Genomic DNA, 18,679 nt, shown 5'->3' on the forward strand with positions numbered 1-18,679 from the left:
TTTACATTTTAAGTAGAAATAATATGAAATGGAAACAATATGCTTCTTTTTATAGATAAGTCCAGGTATATTAATGTAGCGTAATAGGTATTTTCACCTTTACTGCATTCGTTCGTAATTGAGTTACCCTTCCTTAAAGATAGGGGCTGACCCTTCAATTAATAATAAAAGGGGAAACCATAATCATACAAATGCCGTGGTAGTTGTTTGAACATAAATTATATTTCAAAAATATATTTTATAGCAGAGCGTGGTTTCGATCCACGGACCTCTGGGTTATGGGCCCAGCACGCTTCCACTGCGCCACTCTGCTACATTCATGAGATATAAATATATCCAAGGCTTATCGCTACTGCGTCCTAATCATTTAATGAGTAATATCAACAAAGAATATCGAAACTAAGACTACAAAGATCTAGTCTCACTTTATTTCGTTATGAATATTTAATTCATAGTCTGCATATACCTATTGTATATTTTATTGGTGAAATCAAACTATAGTAAGAAAATTGATAATTATTTTTTATTCGGAATTACTAAGGTAGATTTTATTAGTGATGTTAGGTAATTTTTATTATTAATTATATGTGATGAAGGATTTTTTGTTAATGATTCTTAGAGCGTCAAAGTCTGTGGACGTTGGTGACGACTTTCCATCTGGTGGTAGATTTACTTTCGCCTATGCCATAAACCCAAATCATAAATAGTTGTAAGAGGTTTTATGTTATGATAGTTATATAGTATACTTGCAAATAGCCAAAATATCAATAATAACCTGCAAATGTCATATGTCTATAGCACATTCAGACATTAAAATACTTATTTGGCTGCGACCAGTATATCAGACGTAATAAAATCTTATAGAAATATTTAAAAAAAAAACAATTGGTTTAAACATTGTCTTTTAGCAAAAATAGGTATTATTTAGAGAAAGTGTGAATAGAGGAAAATGATTGCTCATTCAAGTAACGACTAACTGAGCGGTACTTTCAACCGTACGCAGTTTATAGTTAAAGGAATATATTTAATTGAAAGTAGCAATTAAGATTGCTTTCTAGAAATTACTGCTCATTGTTAAAGGATAACTAATAGACACTGAAAAATATCTTGAATATCAGAAACATTCTAGACTTTACAACGGTTGTTAATAAAATGTAGACTCGCAATTGTTTAGATGGTAAAAAGTAAACGAAATTATTCCTTTTTCTAATGATTATGTTTACCTGGCATTTGTGCTTTGTGCAACCCGTCTGGGTAGGTATCACCTACGAAGAAGATGAATTTGGCCGTCCGCAACCTATCATATAAAAAATGCAACCATGTGTGCATTAACAATATTTTTGAAAATTGTATCAAACATTATTTAAAGTTTCATAAATTCTAATTAGCATGCTTTAAACTAGCGTAACCTTTAGCTGTAATTTTTTCTTTCTGATCTTAAGTATACTTCTTAATAAAACGAAAACATAATCAACAGCGCTCAAAGCATACCAGTTATGCTCAACTTATAATCTCGCTTCGCTCTATGGGTAGCGTGCTCGAAAATCCATCAACAATGGAATTTTGAATTCAGTCCTAAATGGACTAAGTTCAAAATCATATATAAGTTATGTTTTTGAATACATGGTCCTTAGTAGCAATTGATCACTTCCATACTAATGATGAGCACGTGTGTCAGAACCTTTACATTATAGCAACCATTACACAATAAATACAAGCAGAACATTGTAAACAGTGCTTATTATGGAATCGATCTATCAGGCATTGCATTCACGCACTCTTGTAGATTAATTTGTATTGAATATGTTACCAGGAATCGTACACGATTATTATGTGACTAGTGATTGTTGATGCAACACCGTGTTCGCACGATGTTATGCGCGTGAGACAATTTTTGTATAGTTTCTGTCGTAGGCCCTTTAATATAAAGCCTGTCACGTCTCTAAATATACACCTTTAGAAATTGCCGCTATAGGTTAACTCAATTGTAACTCAAATTCCTTAATTTTTTTTAAACATCTCGAGCCGTATCCTGAATTCGACATCACGTATAATAAGCTGTAAATTTCATAACATATGCGTTTAAAAGTTTTTTAAGACTTTAGATAAGAAGAAACTGGTTCATTTATATAGAGTTATAGTGTCATCGCTTATCATGTGCCTACTTTATTTCACTCAAAATAAGATAGAATCGGAAGTAATTGTGCAATGAAAGCTTTGTGTTAAAGTCGTTTGATAGTCCATAAAGTAATAAATTATATTACTCAAGAGATAAAAACATATTTTATTGATAAGAATAGAGTGAATAGGAAATTCAACAAATAATTATTTTGTTATATCTTCAATATAAGTAATTATTACATAGATAAATGTATTTGGTAATTTTTTACTAAGAAACAAAAATAATACAAAGTTAAGTTAATTTAAATATGTATAAGCTGGTGCAATTTAGTTATTTTAAAGAAAAAACTAGAACGCATCACTGGAGAATTATATACGTTTCAATTGTAAATAACATTCAAAAGTCACTTTAATATTCAAAGTTGTAATATTAAACAAAGTATTTTACGTATAAATTAAACTGCATACAAAAATTATTGCATTTAATTGCGAAGATTTTTTTTATCTTAAACTTTATTTTAAGCAATTAACTCAATTCTTGTAATTAACTGAAGTCGTGTAGAAAATATTAGCAGCCGTGAATAGGAAAGATAGTAATTTGATGAACAGAAATAACTGAGTAATAGCAATAGTCGTTTAGTTACTAGTACAAAACAATGGCGGTTGATATCAAAGCGTGCCGGTTCCGTTGATTTATCGCCTTTCCGACATTGGACCCTTTGTTTTCATCCTCAATCGCTCACTTGTTCCTTGATCAAAAGTTCCGTGTTCAGGGTTAACAGCAGATATAACTCTAAAATAATATTCATGACGTATTCTTCGTGATTAATAAAATCGTTAGATTACTTTTCATTAGTTATAGCTTACTTCTTAAGATTGATTTTATTAAATTTATCAGAAGCATTTTTTTAGTTAACACCAGGTTGCTTGATGTGCTACATTTTTATTGCACAAATAATATATAGTTCATTTATTTCTAGCAAAAGCTAAAATTTAACGTTAAACTGTCAACAGTATTATTACTCAATTTATTTACAACAATTTTTTTATGAGTGTTTCATTTATTGATATATGATTAAAAAATATATTTATAATGTCACGACATAATTTCATGACTATCGGTTATAAATGGGAAATAATGACTACGAGACATAAAAGAGAACTTTAAAAAAGCGCTGTAATATAGATTATTCGGTTACACTCAAAAATAAGACTCACATCTTCCAGTTAATTCCAGTGAATAGGTACCATATAAAATAAATATCTATTTGTATCCCTACTTAATGCTCAATGCTTTGTTAAATGAAAGCATCAGGACCAGCTGTTCGATGAAATTTGATTCAATCACCTAATGGGGCATGTGCAACTTTACATCTCAATATGTCCCCATAGGGCTACTGTAGAGGAACATCTTTTTTGTCGGGGATCGGCTCGGCACGGGCGCAGGCGCAGGCCATACGACGAATGGGCGTCGGCAGGTGCTTGAGGCACACGTGTGCGGAGCGATATGTTCGTGATGTGATTTCTTATAATGCTATTTGCAACTGTTCTCTTATATCAGATAATTAATGCCTAGTCCGCGGGCTTTATGTTGTGCTTTAAGGAAAACATTGTAAAATTAACTTCTTAGTACCCATTATTCTGAATCAATTCATACTCCTATAAATGAATTAATGTATTCCGTTTAACGGTAATCGAACAACATTATTTTTATTTATGTTCATGTGAGATAAAACGTTTATGTTTTGTTACTATTTTAAATTCGGAATCGATTTATTATATTCATATCATCTGGACCGCAAATGGCACCGTTATCGTCGGCGCCGGCGCCTGCACAGGCTTATGACGTCATTGTACTATAATTGGGAGTATGAGAGCATTGGAAGCCCTCGTACACAAACACAAAGCTTGTAATCTGCTTTCTGCTACAACCACTTTAGCATGAGTAACATTTTACAAGCAATTCGAGAGCAAAAACAGATGCGTTTCATTTCGAATTACTTTTGTATAAACTACACAAGATCTGATTCAACTTGTCAGTTACAATTTGCTAACGAGTGTTAAACGTGTCAGGGCTTTAACAAGATAAAGATCATGCCCCGACGGGTGTTCATTGAATGGAAATTGTAGCATGTGACGAAGTAATGTTGTAAGAAAGTCGATAGCAATAAATGTAATTATTTACAGTCACACATTGTTAAGTCCACTGTTTTTTTATTAAATAATAACTACGTTTTACTATAATAATAATGAGTATTTTACGTACGCGATAGAAAGCGCGTGCGTCATCATGAATGGGCTCAACTCCCACCGCTATTATTCAATATCCATTGTGAGTCGCAAGGGATAGGTACTGAAAGCAGGTAAGGACGAGATGACCGCTGGTCGAGCCCACTCACCCATTTAACTGCCGCGTGCCTGTAAATTAAAATATGTCTATAACATTGTCTCGTATTTACTTATTCATTGCCAGTAGAATTCCACAGTAGAAACGAAAACGTTCGCAATTTTTTTTTAAATTGTATTTAAAATGGTAATATAATTGATATATATTATATATATTGAAAGAATTATGAAAGCGTTAAGGGAGAATCTTCATTGCAGAAAGAGGGTGTAGCGCAGGCGCACGCATTCCGGAGCAAGGTATTCAAGAAACCGAGATCCTGTCAATGGTGTCATCAGCTTGTACACAACCAGGGTAGTTGCTGCCGAGGTGAGTATCTAAATTTGCCGATATAATTAATTCGTTTTGTTTCTATACAAAAGAAACTTAACAACTCTATATTTTAATTTAGTTATTGGTCGTGAAGCGTAATATAGATGTATTTTTTTGTGTTAAACTTTTTCTTTACATGTTTATTTTACGCTATTGACATTCAAAGGTCATTGACCACGAAATGACTAGAACTCTAGACGAATATTTAATCTGAATGTCACGGATGTTATATAGATTTCAGAATGCAAATTATATTTTTGTTAAATTTAATATTAATGAAATATATATATGTATATAGTTCTTTTCTGAATTTTTATGTTATCTATTATACATATAGCTTATCTTAACAACTTGTCGTTTTAAATGAAATAAAAAAAAAAACTTTGTCGAAAGTATGTAAATGTTGAAATTAATTATTTTATTTTTAAATTGATAATAATTTCTAATAAGATAAAATCATTACTTCTAGCTAATTAATTGGTCATTAAAATTAACAAGACACTAAATAAATACCTTCTTGTTTCAGTGTGCAAATATGTCTGTCACACGGGCTGCGAGAGTAAGGTATGTATTAAAATACCGTACCTAATTAGTTGATTACATTGAATCATCGACGTTAATTTTAGTCTACTTTATCTATTGGCTGATGATTTAAAGCGAATAAGTGGTATTTGAATTGCTTATGTAAGTTTTAATTTGAAATGTTCGCGCAAAAAATTATAGTGATTCGATTAATATTTTGACACTGTATTTTCATAAGTTTTCCTAGTTAATGGTTTCAATACGAAGGAATAATATCATGAGAAAATAAATATTACAAAATATTTTCTGTAGTCGATTTCAATTTTTAAAGTAAGTTTATTTAATATTGTAAAATAAAAACCTGTTAATGTCTCATCGCTGGACTAAGGTCCCTTTCTTTTTGAGGTGGGGTTTTGGACTATTGGAACTAATTCCACTAATTGTCCGGATTTAAATCCGAAAACTTAAGTTAAGATTCACGTGTTCCATCTACCGGCCCTTCTCGGCGTTAAAACATAATCTATACTAATATTATAAATGCGTAATTAACTCTGTTTGTCTGTTTGTTGCAATTCCATGGTCAAATGACTGAACAGAATTTAATGAAATTTGGTATGATGCAGGATTGAACTCCAAAGGACATAGGATGGCATAATAAGTATGCCTGATATCTAAAGCCTGACGACCAACCCCTAAAACACCATTTCGCTATTATATATATTGTACAATAATACTTATTAAGCCAATCTAACAACGGAATGCCGATATGACAAGACAAGAATTTAGCAGCAGTTACCCGTTGAATCGAAATAATACTAATACACAATAATAAATCGATATCAAAATTAAATATCGTAATCCCATGACAACAGTTGTTTTTCTTAATTTATTTAGGTACATTTTGCCTATTTGAAGGAAGATTGTAGGTAATCGAAAAATGCAAATAGATGCACATGTTTGTCGCATAGGCGTTTGATCTGTTGAAATGTAAAAGTAAACCTGATAGTTGAAATCATTATTAATATTTACTGACCGGAACAAAATTCTCTTAAATAATAATAACGGTTTTTGTTCTTTGTGGTGCCATCTATATAGTGCTATAGCTGATGTAGCTTAATCATTTACAAACATCATGAACGCTTGCGCAACATGTCACGAATGTAGCCTCGTGTTGTAGTAAATGTCCACTAGATGGCGTTGTATACAATTATAAACGACAACTGTTTTTTCATTGAAGATTAACAGTATGTGTAATTTTTTAAATTGAAATTGAATACATTTAAACAATAAAAATTATAAAATCTTTATTTAACATCGAATTACACTCTCTTATTGTTTGACGAAAGAAACTCGATTAATATGTATATAAGTTTTAACACCTACATGTTTTTTTTATACGTCTATACTAATATTACAAATGAAAAACTTAGCTCTGTTTATTTTTTCACGGATAAAACACTGAAACATCTTTGATAAAATTTGAGATACATAGAATTATCTTTGTTCAAAGGATTGTAAAAAGAAAATCCAGTTAGTAAGAACGACTGCCATACTATAAAAATATAATGTACCCAATAGAATCTTTAATAGAAAATAAAATTTAAGTGAATTCAAATGTACATAGTAAACAGTAGAAGCCCATTGGACAAGATCCAAAACATGAATGGTTTCATTAGCATGTGTATTTGTGTAAATATGTATTTATATATATATATTATATTTTATAATGATTTTAATAGAAGTTAAAATCCCTTGTTTTTACTAAACAAGGGAACGAAGGTTAGTGTACAACGTTTTCCTGATGTAATTTTGCATTCGTTTCAAGCAAATATAAAAGAAAATGATGCTTTTAAGTTTATTTTAAATTATTCATAGAATAGCGGAAATGTCCAACTATAGTCCACGTTTAGCCAGCAGCAGAGTAGATGGCGATCAGCCCCGTCCGCTCGTCACGTTCCCATTGTTCGCCAACCATTCTAAATTGGTCACATTATACAAAATATTATTATAATAAAGCGTGATATTTTATTATATGCTATGTTTAATTTATTAGTGATGGATTGTAATTGTTTAATTACTTAATATTGATTCTTATCTTAGACGTAGGTAAAGGTTATTTCAGTTAAAATAAATTGGGTACCGTTTTGGAAAACCTTTTAGCAGCATTTTCGGCAGCCATTTTGTTCAAATTACAAATTGTTGTATGTACTTATCACGGTCAATCACCATCAAAAGCAAGAGGTGCAAAATTTCAGTTCAATTCGTTGAGTGGAATTGGTTTTCAATTCAGTTGCAAGATCAACCGACAGATAATAACAGGTAGAGTTAAATAAAAGCTTTTAACGATATGTTTTTTGAGCGATGTTGTCTTATCTTTGTGATACATTGTACGTTTATTTATTCACCATTTCATTAAAATCACGTTTTTTAAAGTAATTCATAAGATGAAAAAATTAAAAAAAATATCGTAAAAAATGTATTTTAAATAATATAGGTACCGCTCGCCGTATTATTAGTTTCGTTGTGTCAAAAACATTTGATGCTTTTAAGACAATGGCTTGCAACACAGCTACATAAAAATAAAACGAATACATTACCTTTTTATGCTACGTCGTAGTTGGGACAAAAAGAGAACGCTAAAAAGGGCTTATCTTCAATTGAATAGAAACTTACTTCTGGATTTTGTTTCAATGCGTGTGAAAATTTTGCTGAATGGCTTTAAATGGGATTTGCCTGGAAAATCGTCCGGGAATTCAAACTAAATATGCGAGAGCGCTAGTAAAATTACCGATCTCAGATAATACAAAGTGAACTTTTGAGTTACAAATTCAATAATGTAAAAAATTTATAGAAAGAATTGTATTGATATAGAAAAAGTTTCTGCTTATAACTTAAAGATAAAAACTTTAATTTATAGTTATCGAGTAGCAGCGAAAATATTACCATATTATAGAATAAATTAATCATCTTTAGATCTGCGATTAAAGTCCACGATAGCATGTATATAACTTCTAGGGTACACTCATAATAACCATTTTCATCCATTTCAGATTAGTAAAAATCTTTAGGTTATACGCTATTTACTCCAATTATTATCATTAATTTTTATTTAGACAAACTTATTAGTTAGCTTTGGCATTTAATTTAGTATAAAATTTTCTTTTACACTTTATAATTCGAGTACTTCAGAAGATATGATACATCGGATATCGGATATATCGGTCGGATAACTGACTGCAACATTAAAACGTTGATCTTGGCGGAGAAAATAGACAAATTATTACCTGTGCTTTAAATCAAAACTTATTTTCATATCTTATATTTGTCATCTATGATACCATATACTTATAAAAACTTAATATTTTGTTGCGAAGTGCATTTGTTTGTTCCTAATCAATAAATTGCACTCGTGCGAAGCCGGGCGGGTCGCTAGTTTATAGACATATCCAATATGTAACGCTCTTGTCAGTGGTGTTCTTTAAATATGTGTATAATTATTCTTTTATATAAAGAACAGAATAAAAAAACAAAATAAACTATACTGATATGATAAATTATATATATTGTATAGAGTAGAGTAAAGTAGAGGTATTTATTGATTGATCATTAAACACTTAAAATTAACAACTGATCTTAAGACGTTATATTTAGAGGTGCTAACAGCATTGAAAACAACTAACCTATAAAATATAAAATCAAATTTGAATAAAAAAATTATATGATAATTGTAATTAAGATATAACGAAGATAAAATACTATACTAAAAAATACAAAGCAAATTAGGAAATTAACATAAAGCAAAACTTAAATATATTACTTATAAGTTATATATGAGATCGAACTATGAGATCTTTGGAATGTTTAACAAAATTTGTTATATTATTATGAAAACTGCTTATACTATTAGCATTATTCAAGAAGAGAGCACAAGAGACATGTAGATACTACAGATATTAATAATTAAATTTGGTTTTTAAATTGTATATTTAAAAAATATATATAAGACGAATAACTTTTTTATTCAACAATGATAAGATAAAGTTGCACGTGTTTCGTATATGTATATGACGTTATTATATATATATATATATGTAAGTCTGATATGTATGTAAGTCTGGGCATGCGATGTATGGATATTATTTTTTTACTTTTCATTTGAAATTTCTAAAGTTAATGATAAAATTGAATAAGGAGCGTATAATTTATTCGTAATTAAGACAGAATCGAAATTGACAACGATAATTTAAGAACAATATTAATCAAACTACAATCTATCCGTTATTTGAAAAGGTTAGGTAGAATAAAATATTTTCTTCGCGTGAATTCATTTTTTGGTCACTTGTAAACCCATATATTACAAATAATGTTTATGATGAAAACATATTTATATGTGCTCTAGTTCTTAGTAAACATTTATATATAAACTACTCACGATTAATCAAAATGTATGTATGACAAGAGGCAATTTAGAAGAAGATCCTCATTGATTGGATGTCTGGGTAAACTACTTTTTCATTGAAAGTTTTGTGCAACTAGGTTGACCTGGTGAAAACTTAAGCTAAATTTTCTTTAACTTTATTCCAACTTTTCCCTTGAATCCTAATTTGCATTTCAAATGTGAAATATTTTTGCGAGTGTCAAAGGACTTCAGCTATCCCAATATCCTGTTAGACGGTATTTTGGATGCTTTGCATTTTATTTCGTTCGTTCCATTTTTTATTTAATAATAAAGACCGCTTTATTTATTCATGTTAAGTCGAAATGTTTGAATTTTATGTTTTGCAGAAATCTGATACATTTGAATACATCGAATATTTTTATTTAATGATGAATAATAAACAATAAGAAATCCATATTATTAATATTATAAATGCGAAAGTAACTCTGTCTGTCTGTCTGTCTGTCTGTCTGTCTCGCTTTCACGCCAAAACTACTGGACCGATTTAAATGAAATTTAGTACACAAATAGTCTAGAGCCTGAGAAAGGACATAGGCTTTTATTTGGAAAAAAGTGCTGTAAAGGGTTGAAAAGGGGGATGAAAGGTTGTAAGTTGTTGAAAATATTGTCGTTTTTAGAACTAGAAGCACAAAACTTATATTTTAGGCTACACTTATAAACTAACATATCATGACACCCACGAAATACTACCCCTAAAGGGGTAAAATAGGGGTTGAACGTTTGTATGGAAGTCCGTAATTTTTTAAGTTAGAAACATGAAATTTTATTTTTGTGCCACTGATTAAAAATGAGTTCATACGTATTTAAGCGTTTCTGGATATTTTACGTCTAAGGTGAGAAATAGAGTTTGACATTTCGTATACAGGTTAGCCTGGAAGTCCGTCATTTTGAAGTTAGAAGCATGAAATTTTATTTTTGGGCTACCGATTAAATATTAGTTGATTCGCATTTAAGCGTTTTTGGATATTTTACGCCTAAGGAGAGAAATTGCGTTGACATTTCGTACATACAATAGTATGGAAGTCCATCATTTTTTAAGTTAGAAGCATGAAATTTTATTTTTGTGTCTCTGATTAAAAATGAGTTCATAGGTATTTAAGTGTACACATGACATTTCGTATACAGGTTAGTCTGGAAGTCCGTCATATTGAAGTTAGAAGCATGAAATTTTATTTCTGGGCTACCGATTAAAAATGAGTTGATTCGCATTTAAGCGTTTCTGGATATTCTACCCTAAGGGCTGAAATACACACCAATGTGGTATACAAAGAGGTATTACATTAACGTAATATTTTAAGTTAATTTGTAAATATATTCAAATTCTACGCGGGCAAAGCCGCGGGTAACAGCTAGTTATAAATAATTGTATTATAAAGAATCGAAAAAATATACGTAATCGATTCGTTGTTTATGGTTTACTATATAAATAATTCAATAACACGAATAAATGATCGTTTCTAATCACGCATTTTGATGCTTTGGTACTATCGAGAAGTTTTAGTTTTATGAACTATTTCGGTTATTAGGAGCTCCCAAATGTATTTTGATATTGATAGTCAGGGATCACGAACACCACTTACGAGACCGTTACTTACTCTTTAAATGTAAATTGGATCGTAAAATTCTCATAAATTCTACACAGACTGTTAGAGGACGATTCGTTTTTGTGTTTTTACTTATCGACGATGAAACAATATGTCCAACAATAAATAATCAAGAAAGAAATAAAAACAAGTGCTTTGCGATTATTCGCGAGATAGGTTGTTTCGTGAATTGAACGAAATCTCGTTTTTTTAGTCTTATTTCTCGCCGTGTGTGAGGTTGAGCCGCAGCGGGACACCTCACTTAAAATAAATAAGATTAAAAATTAAAACCAAATAGCAGACTTGTATGCCGACATGTGCGGAATTTTGGTATTTCACGAGATGACAGGAAGAATTTAATATATATATTTATTTCTGATTATCGATACAAGTCAATAAAATTACTGTTAGAAATATTTTCGTACTTAAATATAAATATTTGGTTCAAAAATTTTATTGATATATATTTTTAAATTTAATTGTTTATGGGTCAAAATAACAATAATATTCGCCTATTTACATACTTTAAATCGGCTACAAAATAAAACGTAGACCTATAAAACTTCAAAGGAATACAAAGAGAATATCTTGGTAAAATTAGTTAATTAATGCCGTATCTAGCGAGACAGCTTGATTTACTGTTTGAAATGTTATGTAAACTTTACATTCACATGAAAAGTCGTAATTCAAAAAAAGTTATTCGCATTTCACAGATATACGCTCGTGTCCACGCTAGCCACATCCATCCGACTTTGATTAATGTGAATTCGATAAATCGAATAAGATAAACCGGAATGAATTTCGAGCCCGCGTACATCACGCAAATAATATAGTTAACAAAGATGGAATGAGCGCGATTTAACCCGGTTTTATGAGATTCCGCAGTCAAGCGAGGAACTTTTTTATAATATCATTGTGTTCTTTATCATACTATTTAGCGTAACATTATTTTATTTACGAAAATCTTATATTTGTTTTAATAATTGACGTATATACATTTAATCTTTCATAAGAGTATTATTAAGGCTTAATATCACAAATGTTTTAGTAAGATAAAGAAAGATGTAGTCATAAGGGTGTCATTGAGCGATACGCGAGAGCCGTTAAGTAGCGTTAACCATAGAGGAGTCAACGATCTTACTGTGACGTCATCGGCTACTAGAAATTAAATTAATAACCATTTTGTATGCTGCTAGTGATTTTGGTTGAGTATATAAATACAAAACGCTTTTATTACTATATATATGTATAAACAAAAATCTAATTCAAAATGGGCATCATTTAAGTTTTTTTCCGAAATTGGTAAAAGAATAGTTTTTTATGTGTCTAGATGTGTATGAAAATGAATATCATTACCACGATACGAACAGCATTTCAAGCTCGAACAAAGATTGCGAGTGTTTGGGGTGAGTGGGAGGGTTCTGGAATGAGGGGGCCGGCATTACGCCTCACAACTCGCAATAGCGCTGCTCGGTGGCAAAATGATAATGAAGAGGACGTTTGGTCGCCGAAATTACTGAGAAAAGGTACGCGATGCTACTCGAAATTTGGTGAATGAATTGAACTTGCAAAACATGCAACGATTTTCAATAACATCACGATTGCATTTATCATTGCATTTATTAGTCATTTAATACTAAACTTTGCAAGATGACCCAACTGATTAAAATATTTGTGACGTGAACGTACCTTTTTTTTTTTACACTGGAAAAACGCATAACGCGTTTCCCCCACATGTTGTGGGGGGGTCTGTGGGGCTCGCCGGTGCTGAAGGCGCCGGAATACCCACTAAAAAACCAGCGGTACCCACTCCGTCTTTTTGGGAGACGTCACGGGATAGCTTGCGTATACTACCGTGACGTCCTGACGGTAGGCCCATCTCTGTGGGCCTCCAATTCCTAAGGCGTGAACGTACCTCATATAAGCACCATTTGAAATGTTTAGTTGAAAATGACTTGAAGCAGTTTTAAGTTACGAATAGTGACTCTTTTCAATGTGATTTAAATGAGTAAGACTTTTAGCGTACAGACCTTTGAACTTTGAAAGACTACTTAAAATTTTAACTTTAAGCCTTAGAGAGCGTAAGTGTTTTGTAGCGCGTTGACAGTCCTTAATTTGTTCAACTGTTCAAGTGTTAACATATATCTATAACGTTTTAAATTACATTTTTGTTAATTGGTTTTTAGAATATATTACATCGAGCAATACTATATTCAATCATATTAATTACATAATAATTAAGATATATGAAGCGTCTCCAACATTATCCAACCTCTATTATAATATTCACAAACATCTTTAAAAATCGCTGAAACGAATAACCTTCATCCCATTCCATTAACTTTATAATCGCCTATAATTAGGATTAATGGTGTGTTGCATAAAGGTGACCTATTTTTAAAAAAATACATATAATTTTGGTATATACAAAAATCTCCCATGCAAAGTTTTATGTTACTGTAATAGTTTTGCAGGCGTTCGTGTGGAAAGTGCCCAGACTTCGATGTATTCAGTGAATATTTGCCGAATCCCGTTTCTATTGTAGTTCTTCTATCTATTCATATAAAGATTACAGCGCTTAGATATATATACTTACACCGTATACGTACTAGATGGGGTTCTTCTTATATATATAAATCGTTACCTATGCGTTAAGTCTCAAATAAATATAATATTTGACAAATTCATTCCAAGTGGCGTTAAAACGAGACGATCATAGATTATATAATAGAATAGTTAATGTAACATTGCTAGGCGTGTAGGCATGCTAAGAGGATGGGTTTGCATCTACGATAGCTGGAAGCTGGTGTCGGGTGCTGCGGGCGCGGGTCAGGTGCAACGTTCTACGGAGTGCCCGCGGCTTTCGGCCAGTCTCGCGAATCCGCCAGGCCGAGCTGACGACAGTGTCGACGCGCGCGCCGACCGGCCCACGCGCACGCGAAATTTACTCGCGCCTTTGTGGTACACATTCGCAAATTTTCATGTTCACACTAAATCCTTGTAGAGTTACTTAGCGGCGGTCCTATAAATAAATCTATCTGTGGGCTCTCGTGTTGTTTGCTTCGCGATCTGTGTAAACCAAATTGCCTTTTTATACGTTTAGACTACAAGCGAAATAAATTATTTACGCAAAAGGATTTTTTTTTAAATGTGTCATTTTTTAATATTTATCGAATCACATTTGATGGAGATTAAAAAATAATTTAGATTTTTGGTAGCTACCAATTTTGTGAATTTCGATTTTACATAGAAAGACGCTGATTACCTTAAATTTTATATAAATTCAGTAAATAATTGGAACTTAAAATTAAACTCATCGTTATATATATTTTATATAAGCCGTTTATTATTTTACTTAATGTCATTGAACTTTGCTAGTTAGAAAAAAGATGTCACGAGACCAGTAACAGTTCGAAAAAAAACTTGGTAAAAAACGATAACAATACTCGAAATACCCATTATCGGTATAAAATGTTTATGGAAAACTGAATGCAGAAAAGGAATAATATATAGAGTTTAATATGCAATAAATAATTCCTTCCGCCTTGTTTGGTCGTTCTAACACTTTACTTATGCAAATTTATGCAAAATAGCCGTGGCTGACGTTCAAGGTGATGGCGATATATTATCGAATAAAAATATTGACGATATGGTTGTAATCGCCTTTGACGATTGTGAGCGATAAGTGTGTTATGTTTTTGGAGTTTAGCGATAAATAGCCTCCTTGAGTCACGTATACCATTTCACAAGTTACAGGTGTACACTTGTGCTATTATAACAATAGGCCTCATAGAAATCTGATATTTATTTATGTTATATTAAACACATAAGCCCAAATTCAATTTCACCCACCCAGTCACAAGAGTTTAATAAAAATCATCGCTTATCTTATAATGAGTATTTTATGTAAGATGTTTAATGAACTCCTTGCCCTGCAAAGTTTAAGGGCTTAACAAGCCTTCAAGCCAAGAAAATGAAAGTTAATGACAGAAGTGATTTGTGAGGAAAACGTGTGAAGTGATATTTCATTGATGGGAATCTTAAGAAAAAAGGCTAATCAATCATATTAAGAAACTAAACGTAAAAGTGAAACTTGTATTTGAACGGGATACAGTTTTTCGGTGAGAAATGTATCACCACAACGGTCGACTCGGCAGCAGTAGCACTTCCACGTCATCGGGAAGCTCTGATCTAAGGGTATGAACTGAAAAATCCAAATGTTTGTCGTTATATAATTTGATACCGTATTTAATTTCCGTTTGGATCCCATATTATTATATTATTGATCGAAGTAACAATGGATTGAACATTTCTGCTGAATATTTACATAAAACGGTTTCGTGCAGGACGATTTACGAGATAAATTTAATTTCTACCCTCGCCTCGTCATTAAGAGGGTCCAAATGAGTATATATTGGAAATACTCGGCTATAATTAACTGTTGCACTACGATTACCACCAAAGTTTGTTTGAATATATATATACTATTTGAAACTAATTATTTAATAAAGTATATCGGCATGTGTTCTAGTCGTTATCAGATATTCGAAAATTTCTTAATCTTGTCGAATAATCTAGAAATACTCTGATAAGATTCAACGTTTTAAAGATAAAAGTTTTCAAAAATACAAGCACTGATTGTGCGTAGACTGCAGGTCAAAGAATTCTTGCCGGCCAGGGTCGCTCGAACGCGTACCTTACTGTATACCTACCTGATTTACTGCACCATGCAGTGTCCACGCACTGTTTAGAAATATCGAATACATTTACATTTCGTACTTTTAATATAAATTTAATAAAAATAAACGTACATCTCTAACTTCTTTAATATTCTGCACTGCAATTGCGTGATCGAGAGTATTCGATTTATCTTTCTCATTGACACGACCCTAACGCGAGAACACAAGCACGCTAAGTTCAATAGACTGATATAAGCGAAGGCATTTTACCCTACGAACAAATAAAATGGCAAGAACACGACTTGGCTTTGAAATACGCGGGTCATACGACACTGACACCGGCGTTGGGTAGGTTTCTCTTGTGTCAGGTTCCCATCGGTGAATAAATGTCAGAGCTCCAACACATCACTTGTAGTTATTAAAAATCTTATTTACATACCGTTCGTGTTCAAATTGTATGTTTAAAATTTAAATGGAATAGCAGAATAACCCAACGTGCTCCCACACAATAAATGCCATTAAATACAAATCTGACCATTTCGAGTTTTATAGCGTAAATGATATTTTATGTTAACGTGATTACAATTTTCCAAAACCTTGTATGGATATACCGAATATTTACTTCATAAAACGTAATTTGTTATTATTGTTGGGCATTTATCGTTTTTGTTACGTTCGGTTGACGTGTCTTTGATAAAAATATTACACAACAGTTGTATACGAGGACGCCTTTGTTTCTCAATATTTACGCTTTGTTTTGCAGTACAGCATCTTTAAAATCTTTTGTAATCTTTGTTTTGCAGTACAGCATCGTAAAATTAATCCTCAAGTCAAAAGTGGAAACAGTGATTCAGTGTCAGACTATGCTTAGTTGGAATGCGCTTGCGCACGTTTAAGCTCGCCCGATGCTCGAAGGGCCCGAGGACTGATCTTATACGCATGATAGAATTCACCGCACTCTTAATAAGCGGTTTAACTCGCAATTTGAATAATTATTAGCTTTCCAATTGGCTAAGCGTACACCCACATTCACAAATTAAAATTATATGGACAATAATAATCTCTATTGTATTTCAAAGGTGTAGGCGTCCAGTCGACGCAAAAGGGCTTTACTGTGTATTATCTTTACAATCTAAATACTACTAAGAATTTTGGTGTATTTTGAAACTATTGTTTATCCTTTAATCAAAATGCGATTTTTATTTTATCGTTTAAATGTAATTATAGTGTCTTGTTTTATTTAAGTGTTTAAGTAATTTTAAGAGGAATGTGATGTGGGTCGTGTAAGAGTACCTACCTACTTTAAAAATAAACGATATAAAAGGAAGGCTCCAGGGATTTTGTGTTTAAAAAATAAACGTTGTCTTGTAATAACACTCTAATGGACCTCGTTTTTACAATAAATGTATTTTTTTTTATCTTTGTGGTCATTTTTGTCGTCACATATCATTAATCCAATATGTTTACGGGAAAAAAGACTGTAATTTATCAAAATTTCAGCAAATTCAAATTTAGATTAGATTTAGATAATTTTAGATAATATACTTCATCTGACCTTCTAAAATATGATACATAAAAATCTAAATATTCTATAATTCAAATAGGTTCTTATGTTAGAGACTTCTAAATAATCATAAAAAAGGATAAAATTTAATATCACCTAGTCGGAATATAGATTTTACCGACAAGAACTGACAACTCAGTTGTTACTCATTTTCTCAAATGAAATACATAATTAACAATGTAAATTAAAATATGTACATATATGTCCTATGGAATTCAACCTTCATCTTTATATTCTTGTTTTTAGTTATATCATAATTCTATATATTTTAATCATTTTTTTATTTTTGATTAATATTTAAATTTATAATTTGACAAGACCATCATCAAGGTTATCCTTATGAAACATTTGGACTTATGTATAACTAGGAGTTAATTAGATTGTATGTATAAATTAGAGTTCACTTTTATTAATACCTCGTCTTACTGATCACAATTCAATCATATTTGTGGATCGGATTTGCGATTTAATAGCTGGTAACATTCTTGCTACTATGTGACGGGGTCATGATTTATACAAGAGCAATATTTATTTTCTATTTGTGTATATAATTACGGCTTTGATGTAAATAATCCTTATGTAAATTATAAAACTATAATGAAGAAAAAAAAACAAATGTTAAGGGGTCTTGTAGCAACACAGAGATCATACTTGAAAATTTTCTCAAGGGAGAGGTTTATTAAAACTGTATCAAAGACTTATAAACCCGCTTACAGAATCATAGACGTATTACGTTTAACGAACTTGTTCTATATAATATAAGTATTTTAATATTCGATGACTTGTGGATCCGATCCGTCGTATCAGCACGACGTACATAATTTTCGACTAATGTTCGGTTACTAAAAGATACGAGCCAGTGGTTCGAACATGTGAATCTTAATTACGGTCTCAAATCGGTTAAGCACGTCTGAATTTTTATGTGCTTAATTTGTATTTATAATTTATCACCTGCTTATCGGTGAAGGAAAATGTCCAGAGGCAACCTACATGTGTTGGATGAAAATTGGTCCCCTGTGTATCCAGGTACTGCAT

The 18,679-nt window shown here is 31.6% G+C and overlaps 2 protein-coding genes and 1 non-coding gene across 7 annotated transcripts in view; 1 reads left to right on the forward strand and 2 right to left on the reverse strand.

The window, feature by feature from the left end:
• LOC113394298 (tensin-1) overlaps positions 1 to 18,679 on the forward strand; it is a 94,933-nt gene that overhangs the window by 18,277 nt on the left and 57,977 nt on the right. For 4 of the 5 annotated variants that reach the window (XM_026631544.2, XM_026631547.2, XM_026631546.2 and 1 more), the window contains exons 2-3: positions 4,726 to 4,834; positions 5,364 to 5,401. In XM_026631544.2, coding sequence (XP_026487329.2) covers positions 4,726 to 4,834; positions 5,364 to 5,401 — 147 coding nt within the window. Of the gene's footprint in view, positions 1 to 4,725; positions 4,835 to 5,363; positions 5,402 to 15,284; positions 15,599 to 18,679 lie in introns of those variants that run through there. The other variant, XM_026631549.2, reaches the window with a different exon arrangement.
• Positions 242 to 313, reverse strand: Trnam-cau (transfer RNA methionine (anticodon CAU)). The gene has a single exon. It is a non-coding gene; the product is annotated as a tRNA-Met (tRNA).
• LOC113394492 (probable RNA methyltransferase CG11342) overlaps positions 2,326 to 18,679 on the reverse strand; it is a 212,952-nt gene continuing 196,598 nt past the window's right edge. The window contains exon 2 of the mRNA XM_064220575.1: positions 2,326 to 2,339. The gene's annotated coding sequence lies outside the window, so the exon portion shown is untranslated. The remainder of the gene's footprint in view (positions 2,340 to 18,679) is intronic.

The sequence above is a fragment of the Vanessa tameamea genome, chromosome 4 (assembly GCF_037043105.1).
Source record: "Vanessa tameamea isolate UH-Manoa-2023 chromosome 4, ilVanTame1 primary haplotype, whole genome shotgun sequence".
NCBI classification, from domain to species: Eukaryota; Metazoa; Arthropoda; class Insecta; order Lepidoptera; family Nymphalidae; genus Vanessa; species Vanessa tameamea.